At 57.5% G+C, this 25,759-nt stretch overlaps 1 protein-coding gene across 2 annotated transcripts in view; it reads left to right on the top strand.

Annotated features, from left to right (window-relative positions):
• LOC147112203 (dynein heavy chain domain-containing protein 1-like) overlaps positions 1 to 25,759 on the top strand; it is a 181,202-nt gene that overhangs the window by 49,838 nt on the left and 105,605 nt on the right. For both annotated transcript variants that reach the window (XM_085999853.1, XM_085999852.1), the window contains exon 5: positions 23,411 to 23,711. In XM_085999853.1, the coding sequence (XP_085855979.1) occupies positions 23,411 to 23,711 (301 nt within the window). The remainder of the gene's footprint in view (positions 1 to 23,410; positions 23,712 to 25,759) is intronic.

Genomic DNA, 25,759 nt, shown 5'->3' with positions numbered 1-25,759 from the left:
AGGGGTGAGGGGGTACTGGGTGTGAGTTAGGACACGGGGGGTGATGGGTGAACGGGACTGGGTGTGAGTTAGGACACGGGGAGTGATGGGTGAGGGGGTACTGGGTGTGAGTTAGGACACGGGGGGTGATGGGTGAGGGGGACTGGGTGTGAGTTAGGACACGGGGGGTGATGGGTGAGGGGACTGGGTGTGAGTCGGGACACGGGGGGTGATGGTGAACGGGACTGGGTGTGAGTTAGGACACGGGGGGTGATGGGTGAACGGGACTGGGTGTGAGTTAGGACACGGGGGGTGATGGGTGAGGGGGTACTGGGTGTGAGTTAGGACACGGGGGGTGATGGGTGAACGGGACTGGGTGTGAGTTAGGACACGGGGGGTGATGGGTGAGGGGACTGGGTGTGAGTTAGGACACGAGGGGTGATGGGTGAGGGGACTGGGTGTGAGTTAGGACACGGGGGGTGATGGGTGAACGGGACTGGGTGCGAGTTAGGACACGAGGGGTGATGGGTGAGGGGACTGGGTGTGAGTTAGGACACGGGGGGTGATGGGTGAGGGGACTGGGTGTGAGTTAGGACACGGGGGGTGATGGGTGAACGGGACTGGGTGTGAGTTAGGACACGGGGGGTGATGGGTGAGGGGACTGGGTGTGAGTTAGGACATGGGGGGTGATGGGTGAGGGGACTGGGTGTGAGTTAGGGCACGGGGGGTGATGGGTGAGGGGACTGGGTGTGAGTTAGGACACGGGGGGTGATGGGTGAGGGGACTGGGTGTGAGTTAGGACACGGGGGGTGATGGGTGAGGGGACTGGGTGTGAGTTAGGACACGGGGGGTGATGGGTGAGGGGGTACTGGGTGTGAGTTAGGACACGGGGGGTGATGGGTGAGGGGACTGGGTGTGAGTTAGGACACGGGGGGTGATGGGTGAGGGGACTGGGTGTGAGTTAGGACACGGGGGGTGATGGGTGAGGGGGTACTGGGTGTGAGTTAGGACACGGGGGGTGATGGGTGAACGGGACTGGGTGTGAGTTAGGACACGGGGGGTGATGGGTGAGGGGGTACTGGGTGTGAGTTAGGACACGGGGGGTGATGGGTGAACGGGACTGGGTGTGAGTTAGGACACGGGGGGTGATGGGTGAGGGGGTACTGGGTGTGAGTTAGGACACGGGGGGTGATGGGTGAGGGGACTGGGTGTGAGTTAGGACACGGGGGGTGATGGGTGAGGGGACTGGGTGTGAGTTAGGACACGGGGGGTGATGGGTGAGGGGACTGGGTGTGAGTTAGGACACGGGGGGTGATGGGTGAACGGGACTGGGTGTGAGTTAGGACACGGGGGGTGATGGGTGAGGGGACTGGGTGTGAGTTAGGACACGGGGGGTGATGGGTGAACGGGACTGGGTGTGAGTTAGGACACGGGGGGTGATGGGTGAGGGGACTGGGTGTGAGTTAGGACATGGGGGGTGATGGGTGAGGGGACTGGGTGTGAGTTAGGACACGGGGGGTGATGGGTGAGGGGACTGGGTGTGAGTTAGGACACGGGGGGTGATGGGTGAGGGGGTACTGGGTGTGAGTTAGGACACGGGGGGTGATGGGTGAGGGGACTGGGTGTGAGTTAGGACACGGGGGGTGATGGGTGAGGGGACTGGGTGTGAGTTAGGACACGGGGGGTGATGGGTGAGGGGACTGGGTGTGAGTTAGGACACGGGGGGTGATGGGTGAACGGGACTGGGTGTGAGTTAGGACACGGGGGGTGATGGGTGAGGGGACTGGGTGTGAGTTAGGACACGGGGGGTGATGGGTGAACGGGACTGGGTGTGAGTTAGGACACGGGGGGTGATGGGTGAGGGGACTGGGTGTGAGTTAGGACACGAGGGGTGATGGGTGAGGGGACTGGGTGTGAGTCGGGACACGGGGGGTGATGGTGAACGGGACTGGGTGTGAGTTAGGACACGGGGGGTGATGGGTGAGGGGACTGGGTGTGAGTTAGGACACGGGGGGTGATGGGTGAACGGGACTGGGTGTGAGTTAGGACACGGGGGGTGATGGGTGAGGGGACTGGGTGTGAGTTAGGACACGAGGGGTGATGGGTGAGGGGACTGGGTGTGAGTCGGGACACGGGGGGTGATGGTGAACGGGACTGGGTGTGAGTTAGGACACGGGGGGTGATGGGTGAGGGGACTGGGTGTGAGTTAGGACACGGGGGGTGATGGGTGAACGGGACTGGGTGTGAGTTAGGACACGGGGGGTGATGGGTGTGGGGACTGGGTGTGAGTCGGGACACGGGGGGTGATGGTGAACGGGACTGGGTGTGAGTCAGGACATGGGGGTGATGGGTGAGGGGACTGGGTGTGAGTTAGGACACGGGGGGTGATGGGTGAACGGGACTGGGTGTGAGTTAGGACACGGGGGGTGAGGGGTGAGGGGACTGGGTGTGAGTTAGGACACGGGGGGTGATGGGTGAGGGGGGACTGGGTGTGAGTTAGGACACGGGGGGTGATGGGTGAGGGGGGACTGGGTGTGAGTTAGGACACGGGGGGTGATGGGTGAGGGGACTGGGTGTGAGTTAGGACACAGGGGGTGATGGGTGAGGGGACTGGGTGTGAGTTAGGACATGGGGGGTGATGGGTGAGGGGGGACTGGGTGTGAGTTAGGACACGGGGGTGATGGGTGAGGGGACTGGGTGTGAGTTAGGACACGGGGGGTGATGGGTGAGGGGACTGGGTGTGAGTTAGGACATGGGGGGTGATGGGTGAGGGGGGACTGGGTGTGAGTTAGGACACGGGGGGGTGATGGGTGAGGGGACTGGGTGTGAGTTAGGACACGGGGGGTGATGGGTGAGGGGACTGGGTGTGAGTTAGGACACGGGGGTGATGGGTGAGGGGACTGGGTGTGAGTTAGGACACGGGGGGTGATGGGTGAGGGGACTGGGTGTGAGTTAGGACACAGGGGTTGATGGGTGAGGGGGACTGGGTGAGTTAGGACACGGGGGGTGATGGGTGAGGGGACTGGGTGTGAGTCGGGACACGGGGGGTGATGGGTGAGGGGACTGGGTGTGAGTTAGGACATGGGGGGTGATGGGTGAGGGGACTGTGTGTGAGTTAGGACACGGGGGTGAGGGGTGAGGGGACTGGGTGTGAGTTAGGACACGGGGGGTGATGGGTGAGGGGACTGGGTGTGAGTTAGGACACGGGGGGTGATGGGTGAGGGGACTGGGTGCGAGTTAGGACACGGGGGTGATGGGTGAGGAGACTGGGTGTGAGTTAGGACACGGGGGTGATGGGTGAGGGGGACTGGGTATGAGTTAGGACACGGGGGTGATGGGTGAGGGGACTGGGTGTGAGTTAGGACACGGGGGGTGATGGGTGAGGGGACTGGGTGTGAGTTAGGACACGGGGGGTGATGGGTGAGGGGGACTGGGTGTGAGTAAGGACACGGGGGGTGATGGGTGAGGGGGACTGGGTGTGAGTTAGAACACGGGGGGTGATGGGTGAGGAGACTGGGTGTGAGTTAGGACATGGCACGGTGGCATAGTGGTTAGCACTGTTGCCTCACAGCGCCAGGGACCCGGGTTCGAATCCGGCCTCGGGCGACTGTCTGTGTGGAGTTTGCACATTCTCCCCGTGTTTGCGTGGGTTTCCTCCGGGTGCTCCGGTTTCCTCCCACAGTCCAAAGATGTGCGAATTAGGTTGATTGGCTATGATAAATTAACCCTTAGTGTTAGGGGGATTAAATACGTGGGGTTACGGGGATAGGGTGGGATATGTGTTGGTGTAGGGGTTACGGGGATCGGGTGGGATATGTGTCGGTGCAGGCTCGATGGGCCGAAATGGCCTCTATCTGCACTGTGGGGTTTCTGTGATTCTGTGATGGGGGGTGATGGGTGAGGGGGACTGGGTGTGAGTTAGGACACGGGGGGGCGATGGGTGAGGGGACTGTGTGTGAGTTAGGACATGGGGGGTGAGGGGTGTGGGGACTGGGTGTGAGTTAGGACACGGGGGTGATGGGTGAGGGGACTGGGTGTGAGTTAGGACACGGGGGGTGATGGGTGAGGGGACTGGGTGTGAGTTAGGACACGGGGTGTTAAGTCTGTGTGTTCCAGTTGTATTAAGATTAATTACTGACACAGACTACAAGAATAAAGTTTCAACAGGTCTTTACTAGTTGGAGGTCAGGACTATACTAAGTACAATATCACTACACAGTACTTATATACCGGTGGTCACCACCGGTAATATGTATACAGCAGCCAGAGAAAGTAGTACATCTCTTAAGGTGGAACAGGCTTAAGTTCTCTTAAGGTGGAACAGGTTACATACACCACAATCCTCCCTTTTTAGCTTAACAGTCATATCCCCATTTAACATAACATAATAACATATATACATATATAACTTCAGGTATAAACAGTTCAAAAGTTCAGTCTCTCAGGAGGCCTTCTGATTCGGTTTGGATAACGCCTTTCAGTGGTCTCTGATTCTTGTTGCTGAGGTGACTCTTCTTGTTGGTTTCCTATGTATTGGACGTCATCATCAGGTACAGTCCCTGCCGAGGTAGATGCTTCAGGTTCATTAACGTCTTCCACAGTTGTCTCTGTCGCAACCATGGGTTCGACCCTTGCTCTTGATTCTACCAGTTGATCCGCATGACGCCTTATCACATTGTTACCAATATCTACTGTGTACATCAGAGGTCCTTGTCTGGCCCGAATTGTTCCGGACTGCCATTTTTCGTTTCCATAGCCCCTTGCCAACACTGGTTGTCCTACGTCGAAACTTCGAGTGGACTTGTTATTAATATGCCGGAACTGTTTGTTTTCCACTTCCCTCCGCACATTTGGTTTTAACAAGTCCAACCTGGACCGCAACTTCCTGTTATAAAACATCATGGCAGGACTTTGGTTAGTCACTGCATGAGCGGCGTTTCGATATGCCATTAGGAAATTGTCCACCTTGTGTTGTAACGGAATCTGATCATCGTTCATGGCCTTTATTGCCTTTTTGAATGTTTGGACAAATCTCTCGGCCAACCCGTTTGTCGCCGGATGATATGGGGCAGAGGTATAATGTTTCACCCCATTCTTTTTTAAGAATTTTTGGAATTCTTCCGACACGAACTACGGTCCGTTGTCCGAACATATCTGTTCTGGCAATCCGTTCCTTGCGAATATTGTTCTTAACACCGCAATTGTCTTTTCTGAAGTAGTGGTATTCATCTTGATCACTTCTGGCCATTTGGAATGTGCGTCCACCGCAATTAGGAACATGGAGTCCATGAATGGACCAGCAAAGTCAATATGTACGCGTTGCCATGGGGCTGAAGGCCATTCCCATGGGTGTAGCGGTGCGATCGGAGGTGCATTTTGCACTTTTTTGGCACCCAGCACAGCTTTTTGTCAACTCCTCTATCTGTTGGTCAATGCCCGGCCACCATACATAAGCCCTAGCAAGACTTTTCATTTTAACTCCCCCCAGATGACCTTCATGCAGTTCCTTTAGAACTCTTTCCCGTAACTTGGGAGGAATAATCACTCTTGTCCCGTACATCAAAGTACCATGGCAGACGGACAGCTGGTCTCGCCTTGCCGAGAATGCCGGTAACAGAGGATCACCATGTGTTGACCATCCCTTCACTGTCACCTCGTAAACTCGGGACAGTGTCGGGTCATTCCTGGTTTCTCTTTCAATACTTGCATTGGTGACTGGTAAACACTCGATGATGGTCGAATGAAATAACTCAACAGGGTCAACTTTCGTGGTTTCTTCTTCTTCAGGTAGTGGCAGGCGCGACAGCCCATCAGCATTGCCATGCTGCTTCGTACCTTTGAATTCTATTTGATATTGATGTGCCCCTAGGAAAAGGGACCATCTCTGGAGTCGCTGTGCTGTCATCACCGAAACACCCTTCTTAGGGTTAAAAATGGATACCAACGGCTGATGGTCTGTCAGAAGTGTGAATTTTTGGCCCTGCAGGTAATGATTAAACTTCTTCACTCCCCATACAAGGCTGAGAGCCTCCCTATCGATCTGCGCATAGTTGCGCTCAGCGGAGGTCAATGATCTGGATGCAAACGCGACTGGCCTTTCCGTGCCATTTGGCAACTTGTGTGAGAGTACTGCCCCAATACCATATGGAGAAGCATCACAAGCCAACCGAATAGGCAGTGTCGGGTTGAAGTGAGCCAACACTTCCTCTGAGGTGATCAATTCTTTGCTTTTGCGAAATGCCTTCTTACAGTTTTCGCTCCATTCCCATGGTACCCCCTTCTGTAAAAGAGCGTTCAGCGGGTGCAGTACCATGGATAGATTCGGTAGAAACTTATGGTAATAGTTAATCAATCCCAGAAACGACCTCAACTGAGAGACATTATCCGGAGCGGGAGCCTTTACAACTGCCTCTATCTTGTCAGGAGACTTATGAAGCCCCTCCCGGTCAATGACATGACCACAGTACGAGATCTGCTTCTGAAAGAATTCACATTTCTGCCGATTAACTCTAAGTCCATACTCTTTCAGTCTGTTGAGCACCAGTTCCAAGTTTGCAAGGTGTTCTTCATCACCATCACCTGTAATCAGAATATCGTCCAGGTAACATTGTGTGCCTGAAATTCCCTGTAATACCTGCTCCATGGCCCTCTGCCAAATTGCCGGAGCCGATGCCACTCCAAAAACCAGCCTATTATACCGGTACAAACCTCTATGCGTGTTGATCGTGAGGTACTGGCGTGACTCTTCTTCAACCTCCATCTGCAAGTACGCCTGCGCCAGGTCTATCTTGGTGAAGTGTTTCCCGCCAGACAACGAAGCAAAAATATCCTCAATCCGCGGAAGCGGATACTGCACCGTGTGAAGCACCGGATTAACGGTGATCTTGAAATCTCCACAGATGCGAACCTTCCCTGGTTCTCCTGGCTTGTTGCTCGAAGGACGTTTCATAACGGGAACAATGGGCGTAGCCCACTCACTCCAATCTACCTTAGACAGTACACCTGAACGTTCTAGCGCTTCCAGTTCCGCTTCTACAGTAGGTCGTATTGCATAGGGTACCGGTCTGGCTTTGAAAAATTTTGGTTGTGCATGTTCATCAATCTTGATGTTTGCCGTAATTCCTTTCAGTGTTCCCAGTCCTTGCTGGAACACCTCTTTAGCATCATCCAATATTTTGGACAATCGTTTAGGTTTGACATCTGTTTCCCCGGAATCTACCGTTAGTGCTTTTAAGGAGTGCCAGTCCATATTCATTTTCCTAATCCACTCCCGTCCCAGTAGTGGTGGACCTCCTTCAGGTAGCACATATAAGTCCATTACTTGGCTTTCTTCGCCCTTGTGGACCACTTTTACCTCTATCTTTCCGATGGGTACACGCTTTGCCCCGTGTATGTTTTCAATATAATCTCCGTATCCCGTAGGGGAATATGTTGGAATAACCTTTTGTAATCTTTCTTATTCATGACCGTCAATGCCGATCCAGTGTCCAATTCCATCTTTACTTGGACTCCTGCTATCTGAAGAGTGACCCAAATTGTCTGGAGATCTGCATCCTTACCAACGTTGTGTACTCTTAAGCTACCCAGTTCATTACTGCTAGCGTCTGAATCTGACTTCTGTTCGTTCGAACTGGTCTTTGTCACCTTGTGCACCTTTATGTATTTTCCTTGCGGTGACTTTTTGTTGCTGGTCTTCTTTCCTGACCGGCATACTTTAGCTATGTGGCCAAGCCTGCCACACGTTCTGCATTCTTGGTTTTTAAACCAACACTGGTTCTGATCGTGTGTTGTCTTTCCACAACGATAACATTTTACAGTACTCAAACCCAATTTATTTGTACTGAGTTCCGGTGACCGTAGCTGCATTACTGCCGTGCCTCTCGCTGCGGCTTCGTGTGCTGCTGCCATAGTGACCGCTTTCTCAAGCGTCAGCTCATTCTCCTCGAGCAGTCGCTTTTGTGTATCTTCTTTTAATAATCCACACACAAATTTATCTCTTAGCGCGTCTGCCAGTCCCGTTCCAAACTGACAGTACCTTGCTAGCTTACGCAATTCCATTAAATATTCAGCATTGCTTTCATCCTTCAGCTGCCTTCTGCTGTAAAATTTAAATCGTTCCGCTAGCATCAGCGGCGTGGGGTTTAGATGATTTTTCAGGACAGTAACAATCTCCTCGAACGTCTTATCCGCCGGTTCATCTGGTGATAAAAGGTGTTTCAATTGCCCGTATGTCTTTGCACACATTAAGTTTAATAAAGTTAGTGCTTTCTCTGCATCTGGGATTTTATTTGCTTTACAATAATTTTGTATGCGTTCTACATACATGGCCCAATCTTCGATGTCGCTATCAAAGGTATTAATGTTCCCATGTTTAGGCATCGTTGCAATTTATTTTATTTTATTTTTTTAAATTTTATCCCAAGATGGCGGCTTCCCGCTCTTGTCTTCGTCCTCTGCCTACAAAATGGCGGTTTTCCCGCGCTTGGCGGTCTTCACCCACTGGCTGCAATGGCGTTTGGCGTGCCGCTGCTGCTCCCCTTTCCCAGCGGTTAGTAACGCCCCCGACGCTGTCTCCGCTTCACCGCGGCTCCCTCGGGCATTCGCGCTTCCCCGATGTCGCGCCTCGCAGCCCTTCTTGCAGCCCGGTTATTAGCACCGGCTGCGTTCGCCTTCACCGCGGCTCTCGCGCCTTCAGTCACCCCAGACGCTGCGCCTTTTTGGCCCGAACGCGGCCCGGCCCTTATCACCGGCCACGATCGATGTCCCCGCGCTGCGCTTTTCGGCCCGAATGCGGCCCGGCCCTTATCTCCGGTCGCGATCGATCTCACCGCCCTTATTCCTCCGTCTTCCTCCCCCGTCTGTACAGCCAACGCGGCCGACTTTCTGCTCGCGTCGCTGACCGGCTTACCCACCACCGAGGTAGAAAGAAGATAGCTGACTGCCGCTGATGTTGGCTTCCAGTTCAGGATGCCTTCTGCACTCCGGGTTCTCGATGCCTGCCGCGCGACGTGTCTTCCAGCAGGGTGATGAGGGTGGATGCCTCTCTTCGACGCCCATTCTGTGGACGAAGTCGCCGTGGATATAAACTGCCGCAGGGTAAGAATCGGACTCATCGCCACTGTTAAGTCTGTGTGTTCCAGTTGTATTAAGATTAATTACTGACACAGACTACAAGAATAAAGTTTCAACAGGTCTTTACTAGTTGGAGGTCAGGACTATACTAAATACAATATCACTACACAGTACTTATATACCGGTGGTCACCACCGGTATTACGTATACAGCAGCCAGAGAAAGTAGTACATCTCTTAAGGTGGAACAGGCTTAAGTTCTCTTAAGGTGGAACAGGTTACATACACCACACGGGGGGTGAGGGGTGAGGGGACTGGGTGTGAGTAAGGACACGGGGGGTGATGGGTGAGGGGACTGGGTGTGAGTTAGGACACGGGGGGCGATGGGTGAGGGGACTGGGTGTGAGTTAGGACACAGGGGGCGATGGGTGAGGGGGACTGGGTGTGAGTTAGGACACGGGGGGGTGATGGGTGAGGGGACTGGGTGTGAGTTAGGACACGGGGGGTGATGGGTGAGGGGGACTGGGTGTGAGTTAGGTCACGGGGGGTGATGGGTGAGGGGACTGGGTGTGGGTTAGGACACTGGGGGTGATGGGTGAGGGGGACTGGGTGTGAGTTAGGACACGGGGGCTGATGGGTGAGGGGACTGGGTGTGAGTTAGGACACGGGGGGTGATGGGGACTGGGTGTGAGTTAGGACACGGGGGGTGAGGGGTGAGGGTACTGGGTGTGAGTTAGGACACGGGGGGTGATGGGTGAGGGGGGACTGGGTGTGAGTTAGGACATGGGGGGTGATGGGTGAGGGGACTGGGTGTGAGTTAGGACACGGGGGGTGATGGGTGAGGGGGACTGGGTGTGAGTTAGGACACGGGGGGTGATGGGTGAGGGACTGGGTGTGAGTTAGGACACGGGGGGTGATGGGTGAGGGGGGACTGGGTGTGAGTTAGGACATGGGGGGCGATGGGTGAGGGGACTGGGTGTGAGTTAGGACACGGGGGGTGATGGGTGAAGGGACTGGGTGTGAGTTAGGACACGGGGGGTGAGGGGTGAAGGGACTGGGTGTGAGTTAGGACACGGGGGGTGAGGGGTGAAGGGACTGGGTGTGAGTTAGGACACGGGGGGTGAGGGGTGAAGGGACTGGGTGTGAGTTAGGACACGGGGGGGTGATGGGTGAGGGGACTGAGTGTGAGTTAGGACACGGGGGGTGATGGGTGAGGGGACTGGGCGTGAGTTAGGACACGGGGTGATGGGTGAGGAGACTGGGTGTGAGTTAGGACACGGGGGGTGAGGGGTGAGGGGACTGGGTGTGAGTTAGGACACGGGGGGTGAGGGGTGAGGAGACTGCGTGTGAGTTAGGACACGGGGGGTGATGGGTGAGGGGACTGGGCGTGAGTTAGGACACGGGGGGTGATGGGTGAGGGGACTGGGTGTGAGTTAGGACACGGGGGGTGATGGGTGAGGGGACTGGGTGTGAGTTAGGACACGAGGGGTGAGGGGACTGGGTGTGAGTTAGGACACGGGGGGTGAGGGGTGAGGGGACTGGGTGTGAGTTAGGACACGGGGGGTGATGGGTGAGGGGACTGGGTGTGAGTTAGGACACGGGGGTGATGGGTGAGGGGACTGGGTGTGAGTTAGGACACGGGGGGTGATGGGTGAGGGGGGACTGGGTGTGAGTTAGGACACGGGGGGTGATGGGTGAGGGGGGACTGGGTGTGCGTTAGGACACGGGGGGTGATGGGTGAGGGGACTGGGTGTGAGTTAGGACACGGGGGTGATGGGTGAGGGGGACTGGGTGTGAGTTAGGACACGGGGGGTGATGGTGAGGGGACTGGGTGTGAGTTAGGACACGGGGTGAGGGGTGAGGGGACTGGGTGTGAGTTAGGACACGGGGGGTGATGGGTGAGGGGACTGGATGTGAGTTAGGACACGGGGGGTGATGGGTGAGGGGGGACTGGGTGTGAGTTAGGACACGGGGGGTGATGGGTGAGGAGACTGGGTGTGAGTTAGGACACGGGGGGTGAGGGGTGAGGGGACTGGGTGTGAGTTAGGACACGGGGGGTGATGGGTGAGGGGACTGGGTGTGAGTTAGGACACGGGGGGTGATGGGTGAGGGGACTGGGGTGTGAGTTAGGACACGGGGGTGATGGGTGAGGGACTGGGTGTGAGTTAGGACACGGGGGTGATGGGTGAGGGGGACTGGGTGTGAGTTAGGACACGGGGGTGATGGGTGAAGGGGGACTGGGTGTGAGTTAGGACGGGGGGGTGATGGGTGAGGGGGCTGGGTGTGAGTTAGGACACGGGGGGTGATGGGTGAGGGGACTGGGTGTGAGTTAGGACACGGGGGGTGGATGGGTGAGGGGACTGGATGTGAGTTAGGACACGGGGTGATGGGTGAAGGGGGACTGGGTGTGAGTTAGGACACGGGGGTGATGGGTGAGGGGGACTGGGTGTGAGTTAGGACACGGGGTGTGATGGGTGAAGGGACTGGGTGTGAGTTAGGACACGGGGGGTGATGGGTGAGGGGACTGGGTGTGAGTTAGGACACGGGGGGTGATGGGTGAGGGACTGGGTGCGAGTTAGGACACGGGGGTGATGGGTGAGGGGACTGGGTGTGAGTTAGGACACGGGGGGTGATGGGTGAGGGGACTGGGTGTGAGTCGGGACACGGGGTGTGATGGGTGAGGGGACTGGGTGTGAGTTAGGACACGGGGGGTGATGGGTGAGGGGACTGGGTGTGAGTTAGGACACGGGGGTGATGGGTGAGGGGACTGGGTGTGAGTTAGGACACGGGGGGTGATGGGTGAGGGGGGACTGGGTGTGAGTTAGGACACGGGGGGTGATGGGTGAGGGGACTGGGTGTGAGTTAGGACACGGGGGGTGAGGGGTGAGGGGACTGGGTGTGAGTTAGGACACGGGGGGTGATGGGTGAGGGGGGACTGGGTGTGAGTTAGGACACGGGGGGTGATGGGTGAGGGGGGACTGGGTGTGCGTTAGGACACGGGGGGTGATGGGTGAGGGGACTGGGTGTGAGTTAGGACACGGGGGTGATGGGTGAGGGGACTGGGTGTGAGTTAGGACACGGGGGGTGATGGGTGAGGGGACTGGGTGTGAGTTAGGACACGGGGTGAGGGGTGAGGGGACTGGGTGTGAGTTAGGACACGGGGGGTGATGGGTGAGGGGACTGGATGTGAGTTAGGACACGGGGGGTGATGGGTGAGGGGGGACTGGGTGTGAGTTAGGACACGGGGGGTGAGGGGTGAGGGGACTGGGTGTGAGTTAGGACACGGGGGGTGATGGGTGAGGGGACTGGGTGTGAGTTAGGACACGGGGGGTGATGGGTGAGGGGACTGGGTGTGAGTTAGGACACGGGGGTGATGGGTGAGGGACTGGGTGTGAGTTAGGACACGGGGGTGATGGGTGAGGGGGACTGGGTGTGAGTTAGGACACGGGGGGTGATGGGTGAAGGGGGACTGGGTGTGAGTTAGGACGGGGGGGTGATGGGTGAGGGGGCTGGGTGTGAGTTAGGACACGGGGGGTGATGGGTGAGGGGACTGGGTGTGAGTTAGGACACGGGGGGTGATGGGTGAGGGGACTGGATGTGAGTTAGGACACGGGGTGATGGGTGAAGGGGGACTGGGTGTGAGTTAGGACACGGGGGTGATGGGTGAGGGGGACTGGGTGTGAGTTAGGACACGGGGTGTGATGGGTGAAGGGACTGGGTGTGAGTTAGGACACGGGGGGTGATGGGTGAGGGACTGGGTGTGAGTTAGGACACGGGGGGTGATGGGTGAGGGACTGGGTGCGAGTTAGGACACGGGGGGTGATGGGTGAGGGGACTGGGTGTGAGTTAGGACACGGGGGGTGATGGGTGAGGGGACTGGGTGTGAGTCGGGACACGGGGTGTGATGGGTGAGGGGACTGGGTGTGAGTTAGGACACGGGGGGTGAGGGGTGAGGGGGACTGGGTGTGAGTTAGGACACGGGGGTTGATGGGTGAGGGGACTGGGTGTGAGTTAGGACACGGGGGTGATGGGTGAGGGGGACTGGGTGTGAGTTAGGACACGGGGGGTGATGGGTGAGGGGGACTGGGTGTGAGTTAGGACACGGGGGGTGAGGGGTGAGGGGACTGGGTGTGAGTTAGGACACGGGGTGATGGGTGAGGGCGCCTGGGTGTGAGTTAGGACACGGGGAGTGATGGGTGAGGGGACTGGGTGTGAGTTAGGACAGGGGGGGTGAGGGGTGAGGGGACTGGGTGCGAGTTAGGACAGGGGGGGTGATGGGTGAGGGGACTGGGTGTGAGTTCGGACACGGTGGGTGAGGGGTGAGGGGACTGGGTGTGAGTTAGGACACGGGGGGTGAGGGGTGAGGGGACTGGGTGTGAGTTAGGACACGGGGAGTGATGGGTGAGGGGACTGGGTGTGAGTTAGGACACGGGGGGTGAGGGGTGAGGGGACTGGGTGTGAGTTAGGACAGGGGGGGTGATGGGTGAGGGGACTGGGTGTGAGTTCGGACACGGTGGGTGAGGGGTGAGGGGACTGGGTGTGAGTTAGGACACGGGGGGTGATGGGTGAGGGGACTGGGTGTGAGTTAGGACACGGGGGTGATGGGTGAGGGGACTGGGTGTGAGTTAGGACACGGGGGTGATGGGTGAGGGGACTGGGTGTGAGTTAGGACACGGGGGGTGATGGGTGAGGGGACTGGGTGTGAGTTAGGACACGGGGGGTGATGGGTGAGGGGGGCTGGGTGTGAGTTAGGACACGGGGGTGATGGGTGAGGGGGACTGGGTGTGAGTTAGGACACGGGGGGTGATGGGTGAGGGGACTGGGTGTGAGTTAGGACACGGGGGGTGATGGGTGAGGGGACTGGGTGTGAGTTAGGACACGGGGGGTGATGGGAGAGGGGACTGGGTGTGAGTTAGGACACGGGGGGTGATGGGTGAGGGGACTGGGTGTGAGTTAGGACACGGGGGGTGATGGGTGAGGGGACTGGGTGTGAGTTAGGACACGGGGGGTGATGGGTGAGGGGACTGGGTGTGAGTTAGGACACGGGGGGTGATGGGTGAGGGGACTGGGTGTGAGTTAGGACACGGGGGGTGATGGGTGAGGGGGGCTGGGTGTGAGTTAGGACACGGGGGTGATGGGTGAGGGGGACTGGGTGTGAGTTAGGACACGGGGGGTGATGGGTGAGGGGGACTGGGTGTGAGTTAGGACACGGGGGGTGATGGGTGAGGGGACTGGGTGTGAGTTAGGACACGGGGGGTGATGGGTGAGGGGGACTGGGTGTGAGTTAGGACATGGGGGGTGAGGGGTGAGGGGGACTGGGTATGAGTTAGGACATGGGGGTGATGGGTGAGAGGACTGGGTGTGAGTTAGGACACGGGGGGTGATGGGTGAGGGGGACTGGGTGTGAGTTAGGACACGGGGGGTGATGGGTGAGGGGGGCTGGGTGTGAGTTAGGACACGGGGGGTGATGGGTGAGGGGACTGGGTGTGAGTTAGGACACGGGGGGTGAGGGGTGAGGGGGGACTGGGTGTGAGTTAGGACACGGGGGGTGAGGGGTGAGGGGACTGGGTGTGAGTTAGGACACGAGGGGTGAGGGGTGAGGGGACTGGGAGTGAGTTAGGACGGGGGGTGATGGGTGAGGGGACTGGGTGTGAGTTAGGACACGGGGGGTGATGGGTGAGGGGACTGGGTGTGAGTTAGGACGGGGGGGTGATGGGTGAGGGGACTGGGTGTGAGTTAGGACACGGGGGGTGATGGGTGAGGGGACTGGGTGTGAGTTAGGACACGGGGGGGTGATGTGTGAGGGGACTGGGTGTGAGTTAGGACACGGGGGGTGATGGGTGAGGGGACTGGGTGTGAGTTAGGACGGGGGGGTGATGGGTGAGGGGACTGGGTGTGAGTTAGGACGGGGGGTGATGGGTGAGGGACTGGGTGTGAGTTAGGACACGGGGGGTGATGGAGAACAGGACTTGATGCGAGTTAGGACAGGGAGCGATCGTGAATGGGACTTGGTGCGAGTTAGGTCACGGGCAGCAGAGTTTTTTGGGTGACCTCAAACGCTCCTTAAAACCTCCCTCTTTGACCAAGCTTTTGGTCACCTGTCCTAATTTCTCCTCGTGTGGCTCGGTGTTAAATTCTGTCTGATAATCGCTCCTGTGAAGCGCCCTGGGACGTTTTACTACGTTAATGGCAGTTTATAAATCCAAGTTGTTGTTTGCAAACAGGAACTCTACAGTAATTTGGTTAAATACTCTTGAAGGCTGTAATGCATTCCACACCCTGCTGATTAATAAGATGGGGTCCAAATCCCACTCCAGGACTGGAGAAGAGAATTTCAGCTTGTGCTACAGCACAGTGTGGAGCGTTGCTTTGAGTTAAAGCGAGGCTGCCCATTCTGGTGCGTGTAAAAGACCTGGACGTTTACCCTGTGTCCTGGGACCAACATTCCTCTCTCGACCAACACCACAGAAAGCAAGATCCCATGAACAATCTGAGATTAATGACTGGGCAGTTATCTCATTGCCGTTTGTAGGATCTCGCTGTGCAGAAAATGGCAGTTGTTTCTCTACAAAACTGCAATCGTTGCACCTCAGAGTAATTCGTTATACGTGATGTGCTTCGGGATATTTCTGGGTCATTTTTTAAATAATTCATTCTGGGGATGTGGGCGTCGCTGGCACGGCCGGCATTTATTGCCCATCCCTAGTTGCCCTGTGATGGTGAGCCGACTTATACAACTGAGTGGCTGTTTCAGAGGGCAGTTAAGAGTCAACCACATTGCTGTGGGTCTGGAGTCATGTATAGGCCAGACCGAGTAAGGGCAGTAGATTTCCTTCCCTAAAGGACGTCAGTGAACCAGATGGTTTTACAACAATCCAGGAGCTTTTTTTTTAACTTCCAGACTTACTTAATTTACTGAATTTGAAATTCTCCAGCTGCCGTGGTGGGATTTCAACTCATGTCTCCGGGTCATTAGTCCAGGCCCATGGATTACTGGTCCAGTAACATGACCACTATACTACCGTACCCATGATAGGACAGTGTGTGAGGAAGCTCCACACTCTGCTACACAGGGCAGACACACATCATGGCCCAGAAATTCGGGTCGGGGGCTTCCCGCGGGTGCAAGCCCCCGACCTGCACTTACCTAGCGCGCCGGCCGTTGAGCTGTGGGCCTGCAAGGAATTCCGATCCTGGGCCTCCTCCAACAGCCGGCGCGCAGTGCTTGCGCATCCCATGGGCGCAGTTAGTTCGAAGCGTCCCCTGGGATCACGTGGGCCATGGAGAGCCAATGGTAGCAGGGAATGCTTCATTCATAAAATTGACAGGAAGAGCTGTCAAACCTATAAATACTATAAGTCCCAAAACATCACTAAAACTTCAAATAATTTTTTTTAAAACATCACATTTTTAAAATAACTATAAATTATATAAAATAACTATTTTAAACAATAATTTAAATTTCTGAAAAACTTAATTACACTTTCTGACGGGGCTAAAAATAAACTTACCTTTCCTTAAAGTATTTAAAAATAATAAACCTGTGGAAAAAATGTTTTAATTTTAATTAATTCACCACTTACCTTGTTAAAAGCAGGCCTTGCGACTGCTTTTTAAAAGTGTAACTCCTGGAGACTTACCCTCCCGGAAAAACCTGGAAAAAACCGGAAGTTCCAGGCGTACGCGCTGCCTCTCCGGCGCACGCGTTCGACCTGTGAACCCTGATGCGCCATCAATTACTCCAAAGACTGAGGTTAAGCGAGTAACAACCAGGCTTTTATTAACTAAAGAATGAAGGTCTAGTCTCGAGTGGTCGACCCGTCCAGAATACTAAGGGACTGGGAGGTAGTCACTTATATACCTGGAATAGTGGGAGGAGTCAGCCGAGGCATGTCCAGACTTGTACCTAGTGGAATACACATACACATACAGACAGGTATAACAGTGGTTTACCACATTCACCCCTTGTTTAAAAATGAGTCCGGCGGGGTGAAGTGTATTTAAAAGTTCGTGTATTGGAGTCTCTCTGGAGGTCTTGTCTGCCGCTGTGATCGACGTGGCGACGGCAGGGGTGGTGCAGCTTCCGGCGTTGCGTCCCGTGTAGGCTGGGGCACTGGAGTGTAGTCCTCGTGGGTGACGGTCCAAGGCGAGCCGGCTGCTGGGGTTGGATATCGGGTCGTGGGGGGGGGGCAGTGGTAATGGGTAGTGGGTTACAGCGGTCCCCGAGGGTGTCGTGGGGGGGGGGGTGGTAATGGGTAGTGGGTTACAGCGGTCCCCGAGGGTGCGAGGTCTCGTATGGAGACTGTGTCCTCCCGCCCGTCCGGGTACGCAATGTAAGCGTACTGGGGGTTGGCGTGGAGGAGGTCGACCCTCTCGACCAGGGGGTCCGTTTTATTGGTCCTCACGTGTCTTCTCAGTAGTACCGGCCCTGGGGACGTCAGCCATGGCGGTAACGCTGTCCCCGATGTGGACTTCCTTGGGAAGACAAACATTTTCTTGTGAGGGGTGGCATTGGTGGCAGTGCAGAGCAGTGAACGAATCGAGTGGAGCGCATCGGGGAGCACCTCCTGCCAGCGGGAGGTCAGAAGGCCCCTAGACTTTAAGGCTAGTAGGGCGGCCTTCCAAACTGTTGCATTCTCTCTTTCCACCTGTCCGTTCCCCCGGGGGTTGTAACTGGTGGTCCTGCTTGTGGCTATACCCCTAGCGAGCAGGTACTGGCAGAGTTCGTCACTCATAAACGATGAGCCCCGGTCGCTATGGATATAGCTGGGGAAACCGAACAGGGTGAAGAGGCTGTTCAGACATTTAATGACCGTGGCACTGGTCATGTCCGGGCAGAGGATAGCGAACGGGAAACGGGAGTACTCATCAATGATGTCGAGGAAGTACACATTGCGGTCGGAGGAGGGGAGAGGCCCTTTAAAATCGACGCAGTTCTTGGTCCTGACCTCCTCAATGGAGTAAGGCAGGTTGCGGGCCTTGATGAAGTGGAAGAACCTGGTGACCCCCGGGTGGCAGAGGTCATTGTGGAGGGCCCTCAGCCTATCGATCTGCGCGCTGGCGCAGGTGCCACGCGATAGGGCATCTGGGGGTTCATTGAGCTTCCCAGGCCGGTACAAGATCTCGTAATTGTAGGTGGAAAGTTCGATTCTCCACCTCAAGATCTTGTCATTTTTGATTTTGCCCCTCTGCTTGTTGTTGAACATAAAAGCAACTGAACGCTGGTCAGTGAGCAGGGTAAATTGTTTTCCGGCCAGGTAGTGCCTCCAATGACGCACAGCCTCCACAATAGCCTGGGCCTCCTTCTCGACCGCGGAGTGTCTGGTCTCCGGGCCCTGGAGGGTTCGTGAGAAGAATGCCACAGGTCTCCCCGCCTGATTAAGGGTGGCGGCCAGAGCGAAGTCGGACGCATCGCTTTCCACCTGGAAGGGGATGGATTCGTCCACTGCGTGCATGGTGGCTTTGGCAATGTCCTCCTTGATACGGTGGAAGGCCGAGCGGGCCTCTGCCATCAGGGGAAAAGAGGTGGATTTGATCAGCGGACGGGCTTTGTCTGCATAGTAGGGGACCCACTGGGCGTAGTAGGAAAAAAACCCTAGGCACCTCTTCAGAGCTTTTAGGCAGTGGGGCAGTGGGAGTTCCATAAGGGGACGCATCCGGTCCGGGTCGGGACCGATGACCCCGTGTTCCACAACACAGCCAAGGATGGCGAGGCGGTCTGTGCGGAATATGCACTTCTCCTTGTTATATGTCAGGTTCAGGAGTTGGGCGGTGCGGAGGAATTTCTCGAGGTTTGCGTCATGGTCCTGCAAGTCATGGCCGCAGATGGTCACATTGTCTAGGTAAGGGAAAGTGGCCTGCAGCGCGTTTTGATCGACCATCCGGTCCATCTCCCTTTGGAAGACGGAGTCCCTGTTGGTAACGCCAAAGGGAACCCTAAGGAAGTGATAGAGGCGGCCGTTTGCCTCAAAAGCAGTATACTGGCGGTCTTCGGGGTGGATGGGGAGCTGGTGGTACGCTGATTTCAGGTCAATGGTCGAAAAGGCGTGGTACTGCGCGATCTGGTTGACCATGTCAGCTATGCGGGGGAGTGGGTAGGCGTCCAGCAGGGTGTAGCGGTTTATTGTTTGGCTGTAGTCGATGACCAGGCGTTGTTTCTCGCCGGTCTTAACGACCACAACCTGGGCTCGCCAGGGGCTGGAGCTGCCCTCAATAATCCCCTCCTTTAGGAGCCGCTCCACTTCGGTTTTGATGAAAACCCTGTCCCCGGCACTGTATCGCCTGCTCTTTGTGGCGATGGGCTTACAGTCGGGGGTGAGGTTAGCAAACAGTGGGGGGGGTGGGACTCTGAGTGTGGAGAGGTTGCATCTGGTGCGCAGCGGGCAATTTGGAGGCTGCTGGCTGCGGACTGTGAGTGGGGGGAGGGGGCCACCGTACGCCATCGTAACGCTTTTGAGGTGGCACTGGAAATCCAACCCCAGTAGAACGGCAGCGCAAAGTTGGGGCAGGACCAGGAGTTTAAAATTATTGAACACAGTCCCGTCTACTACTAGTGTCACCACGCAGTAGCCGCCAATGTCCGCTGACTGGGACTCGGCGGCCATAGAAATCCGCTGGTGCGCAGGCAGGACTGGGAGAGAGCAACGTCGCACCGTGTCGGGGTGGATGAAGCTCTCTGTGCTCCCGGAGTCAAAAAGGCAGTTTATTGCATGGCCGTTTACCTTAACGTCCATTTTGGACCGAGCTAGTTGGTGCGGTCTCGTTTGGTCCAGCGTAACAGAGGCCAGCGTAGGGGTCGGTGTGTCGCTGCGGGTATCAGATGGGGGGGGGGGTTGGCAGCCTGCTGCGTCCCGGCGGTGTCCAAGATGGCGGCGTCCATGATTCCCATGTGGCTGGAGTCGTCCAAGATGGCTGCTGCTGCGGTGGTTCGCACATGGCTGGGGAGGCCCAAGATGGCGGCCCGCACGGCCCACACGCGGCGCTGTTGGGGGCCCAAGATGGCGGCTCGCACGGCCCACACGCGGCGCTGCTGGCGTTCGGGGTGGCTTTGGCCTTGCAGACGCTAGCGTAGTGTCCCTTTTTCCCGCAGCCCGAGCAGGTCGCATTCTTCGCCGGGCAGCGCGCTCTGGGGTGTTTGGCCTGGCCACAGAAGTAGCATTTCTGGCCTTGGGATACTGCTGTCTGGCTTTGGGACACTGCTGCAGTGGTTGGGCCGTTGTTGGGCTGTGGCTGGGGTGGCACGGTGCTATGGGGCTGTCCTACCGTGTCCCAGGTTGTCGTTCCCCGCGGCGTCCACGGTGCAGAGGAGTAGGCATCCATGCCCCGGTAGGCTGCGTCCAGCGTTAGTGCGATTTCGGAGGCTTTGTCGAGGGTGAGGTCACTCTGCTCCAGCAGTCGCTGTCGGGTGTAGTTGGACCTGTGGCCCGCTACGAAGGCATCCCGGATCAGTTCCTCCGTGTACTTAGTGGGCGTTACCGCCTTACACCCACAGGCCCGGCCAAGCACGGACAGTGCTTGGAGGTATTCCTCAGTCGATTCCCCAGGTTGTTGCTTGCGACTCCCCAGTAGGTGCCTGGCGTATACTTCGTTCACAGGGCGCGTGTACTGGGTCTTGAGGAGCTGGAGGGCGGCTGTGTACGAGGCCGCGTCCCGGATGACTGAGTACACTCGGTGGTTCACCTTGGAGATCAGGACAGACAGTTTGTTCGCATCCGTTACGACCGCAGTGGAGGCAGTCAGGAATGCCTCGAAGCACATGAGCCAGTGAGCAAACTTGGTGGAAGCGTCCGCTTCCCGACTGTCCAGGTCCAGGCATGCTGGTGTGAGGATCTTCTCCATTATAAAAAATTTAGTTAATAAAATTGATGCGCCATCAATTACTCAAAAGACTGAGGTTAAGCGAGTAACAATCAGGCTTTTATTAACTAAAGAATGAAGGTCTAGTCTCGAGTGGTCGACCCGTCCAGAATACTAAGGGACTGGGAGGTAGTCACTTATATACCTGGAATAGTGGGAGGAGTCAGCCGAGGCATGTCCAGACCTGTACCTAGTGGAATACACATACACATACAGACAGGTATAACAGTGGTTTACCACAGAACCTTTCTTTCAAGGGAACGGAAGTTCCGGTTTCCCGCACATGCGCAGTGCATGCACGAAACCGGCACTTTCATTGGGCCTACGCGTGAGTACCCAGCGCGTCCTCACCCGTGGGGACCCGAAGTTCTGGATTATGTAACCCATGGGCCCATCTGTCAGCCGTGGCTCAGTGGGCAGCACGTTCGTCTCTGAGTCAGAAGTGTAATGATATGCAGTAACATGTCATTCTAGAATGGTACACTAGGTGTAGCTGTATATTTTAGTAGTGGGCTACATCTATATGGTTTGTCTGGTTTAACACGAGACACTGGTCGAGAGAGACAACATGGCTACTGTATACAAGTCAACATGGCTGAATAAATGACTAGCACAAGCTAGCTGTTCATAATAAAAACGTCTATTTATTTATGAACATAACAAGAAGGTCATGGGTTCAAGTCCCACTCCAAAGACTTGAGCCCATCATCCAGACTGACACTCCCAGTGGAGTACTGAGGGAGCACAGCACTGTCGGAGGGGCGGTACTGAGGGAGCGCCGCACTGTCGGAGGGGCGGCACTGAGGGAGCGCCGCACTGTCGGAGGGGCGGCACTGAGGGAGCGCCGCACTGTCGGAGGGGCGGTACTGAGGGAGCGCCGCACTGTCGGAGGGACGGTACTGAGGGAGCGCCGCACTGTCGGAGGGGCAGTACTGAGGGAGCGCCGCACTGTCGGAGGGACGGTACTGAGGGAGCGCCGCACTGTCAGAGGGGCGGTACTGAGGGAGCGCCGCACTGTCGGAGGGGCGGTACTGAGGGAGCGCCGCACTGTCGGAGGGGCGGTACTGAGGGAGCGCCGCACTGTCGGAGGGGCGGTACTGAGGGAGCGCCGCACTGTCGGAGGGGCGGTACTGAGGGAGCGCCGCACTGTCGGAGGGGCGGTACTGAGGGAGCGCCGCACTGTCGGAGGGGCGGTACTGAGGGAGCGCCGCACTGTCGGAGGGGCGGTACTGAGGGAGCGCCGCACTGTCGGAGGGGCGGTACCGAGGGAGCGCCGCACTGTCGGAGGGGGCGGTACCGAGGGAGCGCCGCACTGTCGGAGGGGCGGTACCGAGGGAGCGCCGCACTGTCGGAGGGGCAGTACCGAGGGAGCGCCGCACTGTCGGAGGGGCAGTACCGAGGGAGCGCCGCACTGTCGGAGGGGCAGTACTGAGGGAGCGCCGCACTGTCGGAGGGGCAGTACTGAGGGAGCGCCGCACTGTCGGAGGGGCAGTACTGAGGGAGCGCCGCACTGTCGGAGGGGCAGTACTGAGGGAGCGCTGCACTGTCGGAGGGGCAGTACTGAGGGAGCGCCGCACTGTCGGAGGGGCAGTACCGAGGGAGCGCCGCACTGTCGGAGGGTCAGTACTGAGGGAGCGCCGCACTGTCGGAGGGGCAGTACCGAGGGAGCGCTGCACTGTCGGAGGGGCAGTACTGAGGGAGCGCTGCACTGTCGGGGGGGCAGTACTGAGGGAGCGCCGCACTGTCGGAGGGGCAGTACTGAGGGAGCGCTGCACTGTCGGAGGGGCAGTACTGAGGGAGCGCTGCACTGTCGGAGGGGCAGTACTGAGGGAGCGCTGCACTGTCGGGGGGGGCAGTACTGAGGGAGCGCTGCACTGTCGGAGGGGCAGTACTGAGGGAGCGCTGCACTGTCGGGGGGGCAGTACTGTCGGAGGGGCAGTACTGAGGGAGCGCTGCACTGTCGAGGGGGCAGTACTGAGGGAGCGCTGCACTGTCGGAGGGGCAGTACTGAGGGAGCGCTGCACTGTCGAGGGGGCAGTACTGAGGGAGCGCTGCACTGTCGGAGGGGCGGTACTGAGGGAGCGCTGCACTGTCGGAGGGGCAGTACTGAGGGAGCGCTGCACTGTCGGAGGGGCAGTCCTGAGGGAGCGCTGCACTGTCGGAGGGGCCATCTTTCGAGTGAGACGTTAAACCAAGGTCCCGTCTGCCCTCTCAGGTGGACGCAAAAGATCCCACGGCCACTATTCTAAGCGCGGGGGAGTTATCCCCGGTGTCCTAGGGCCAATATTTATCCACCAACCAGTATCACTAAAACAGATTATCTGGTCATTATCACATTGCTGTTTGTGGGATCTTGCTGTGTGCAAATTGGCTGCCGCGTTTCCGAGTCTTGCACTTCATTGGTACTTTGGGACGTCGTGTGGTGGTGAGATCGCTGGAGAAACAGACACATGTTCCGCGGCCCCTCAAACACCCGGTGCTGAAACCTGGCGTTTCTTTTGCAGATGGAGAAGTTCCTGAAGTTGCTGGAGCTGCTGCTTCAGGCGGGACAGTCCACGCTGCTGGTCGGGGAGCCGCTTTCCGGGAAGACCAGCTTCGTACAGGCACTGAAACGGTTAATATCCTGCCCCACCATGCACCGCCTGCCCATCAGCCCCAACAGCAGGCCGCAGCACGCCCGGTGCCACGTGACGGACAGAGTCTTCGCCAGCGGCCTCCAACAACGCTCGCAGCCCTTCACCATCACACCCAGCGCCAAAAACAACTTCCTCTTCTTCCTGGACGATGTCCACGCTGCTCCCTTCAGTGAGTCAACCGTTGTGTTCAAAACCCCAACCCCACCCCCCGTCCCCCCGACCCCGTCTCCTTCCCTCCCCCCACACCATCTCCCCGTCTCCCCCCACACCCCCGTCTCCCCGTCCCTGTCTCCCCCCGCCCACCGTCTTCCCCCGTCCCCCCCGACCCCCGTCTCCTTCCCTCCCCCCACCCCCATCTCCCCGTCTCCCCGTCCCTGTCTCCCCCCCGCCCACCGTCTTCCCCCCGTCCCCCCCGACCCCCGTCTCCTTCCCACCCCGTCTCCTTCCCTCCCCCCACCCCCGTCCCCTTCCCTCCCCCCACCCCCATCTCCCCGTCCCCGTCTCCCCCCACCCACTGTCTCCCCCCACACCCCATCTCCCCATCTCCCCCCACCCCCGTCTCCCCCCCGACCCCCCGTCTCCTTCCCCCAACCCCCCGTTTCTCCCCCTTCCCCCCGACCCCCCGTCTCCTTCCCTCCCCCACCCCATCTCCCCGTCTCCCCCCACACCCCCGTCCCCCGTCCCTGTCTCCCCCCGCCCACCGTCTTCCCCCACCCCCCCATCTCCCCGTCCCCACCCACCGTCTCCCCGTCTCCCCCCACCCACCATCTCACCCCACCCACCGTCTCCCCCCACACCCCCATCTTCCCCCACCCCCGTCTCCCCGTCCCCGTCTCCCCCCGCCCACCATCTTCCCCCACCCCCTCTCCGCGTCCCCCCCCCCGTCTCCCCCCGTCTCCTTCCCTCCCCCATCTCCCCGTCTCCCCCCACCCACCGTCTCCCCGTACCCGTCTCCCCCCGCCCACCGTCTTCCCCCACCCCCGACCCCCCGTCTCCTTTCCTCCCCCCACCCCCATCTCCCCTTCTCCCCCAACCCACCGTCTCCCCGTCCCCGTCTCCCGCACCCACTGTCTCCCCCCACACCCCCGTCTCCCCATCTCCCCCCACCCCCGTCTCCCCGTCTCCCCCCACCATCTCCCCCCACTCCCCATCTCCCCCCACCCCGTCTCCCCCCACCATCTCCCCCCACTCCCCAGTCTCCCCCCACCCCCCCCCCCCCGTGTTTTAGTGAGCCAGCAATGCCAGCGGTCAAGCGGCTAATTTCCCTTTCGGGTTACTAGACAGAATCATAGAAAGTTACAGCGCGGAAGGAGGCTATTTCGGCCCATCGTGTCCGCGCCGGCCAACAACGAGCTATCCAGCCTAATCCCACTTCCCAGCTCTTGGTCCATAGCCCTGCAGGTTAGAACATCCCAAGTGCACATCCAAGTACTTTTTAAATGTGGTTCGGGTTCCTGCCTCTACCACCCTTTCAGGCAGTGAGTTCCAGACCCCCACCACCCTCTGGGTGAAGAAATTTCCCCTCAAATCCCCTCTAAACCTTCCACCAATTACTTTAAATCTGTGCCCCCTGGTTTTTGACCCCTCTGCTAAGGGAAATAGGTCCTTTCTATCCACTCTATCTAGGCCCCTCATAATTTTATACACCTCAATAAGGTCTCCCCTCAGCCTCCTCTGTTCCAAGGAAAACAGACCCAGCCTATCCAGTCTTTCCTCATAGCTAAGATTCTCTACTCCCAGCAACATCCCTGTAAATCTCCTCTGTACCCTCTCTAGTGCAATCACATCTTTCCTGTAATGTGGTGACCAGAACTGCACGCAGTACTCTTGCTGAGGCCTAACGAGTGTTTATACAGTTGAAGCATAACCCCCCCTGCTCTTGTATTCTATGCCACGGCTAATAAAGGCAAGCATTCCGTATGTCTTCTTAACCACCTTATCTACCTGGCCTGCTACCTTCAGGGATCTGTGGACATGCACTCCAAGGTCCCTTTGTTCCTCTACACTACTCAGTGTCCTACCATTTAATGTGTATTCCCTTTCCTTGTTAGCCCTCCCCAAATGCATTACCTCACACTTCTCCGGATTGAATTCCATTTGCCACTGTTCTGCCCACCTGACCAATTTATTGATATCTTCCTGCAGTCTACAGCTTCCTTCTTCAGTATCAACCACACAGCCGATTTTAGTATCATCTGCAAACTTCTTAATCATACC

The sequence above is a fragment of the Somniosus microcephalus genome, chromosome 10 (assembly GCF_052327205.1).
Source record: "Somniosus microcephalus isolate GS21.2 chromosome 10, FLI_Smic_1.0, whole genome shotgun sequence".
Lineage (NCBI taxonomy): Eukaryota > Metazoa > Chordata > Chondrichthyes > Squaliformes > Somniosidae > Somniosus > Somniosus microcephalus.
This window is presented reverse-complemented; position numbering and strand designations above follow the sequence as displayed.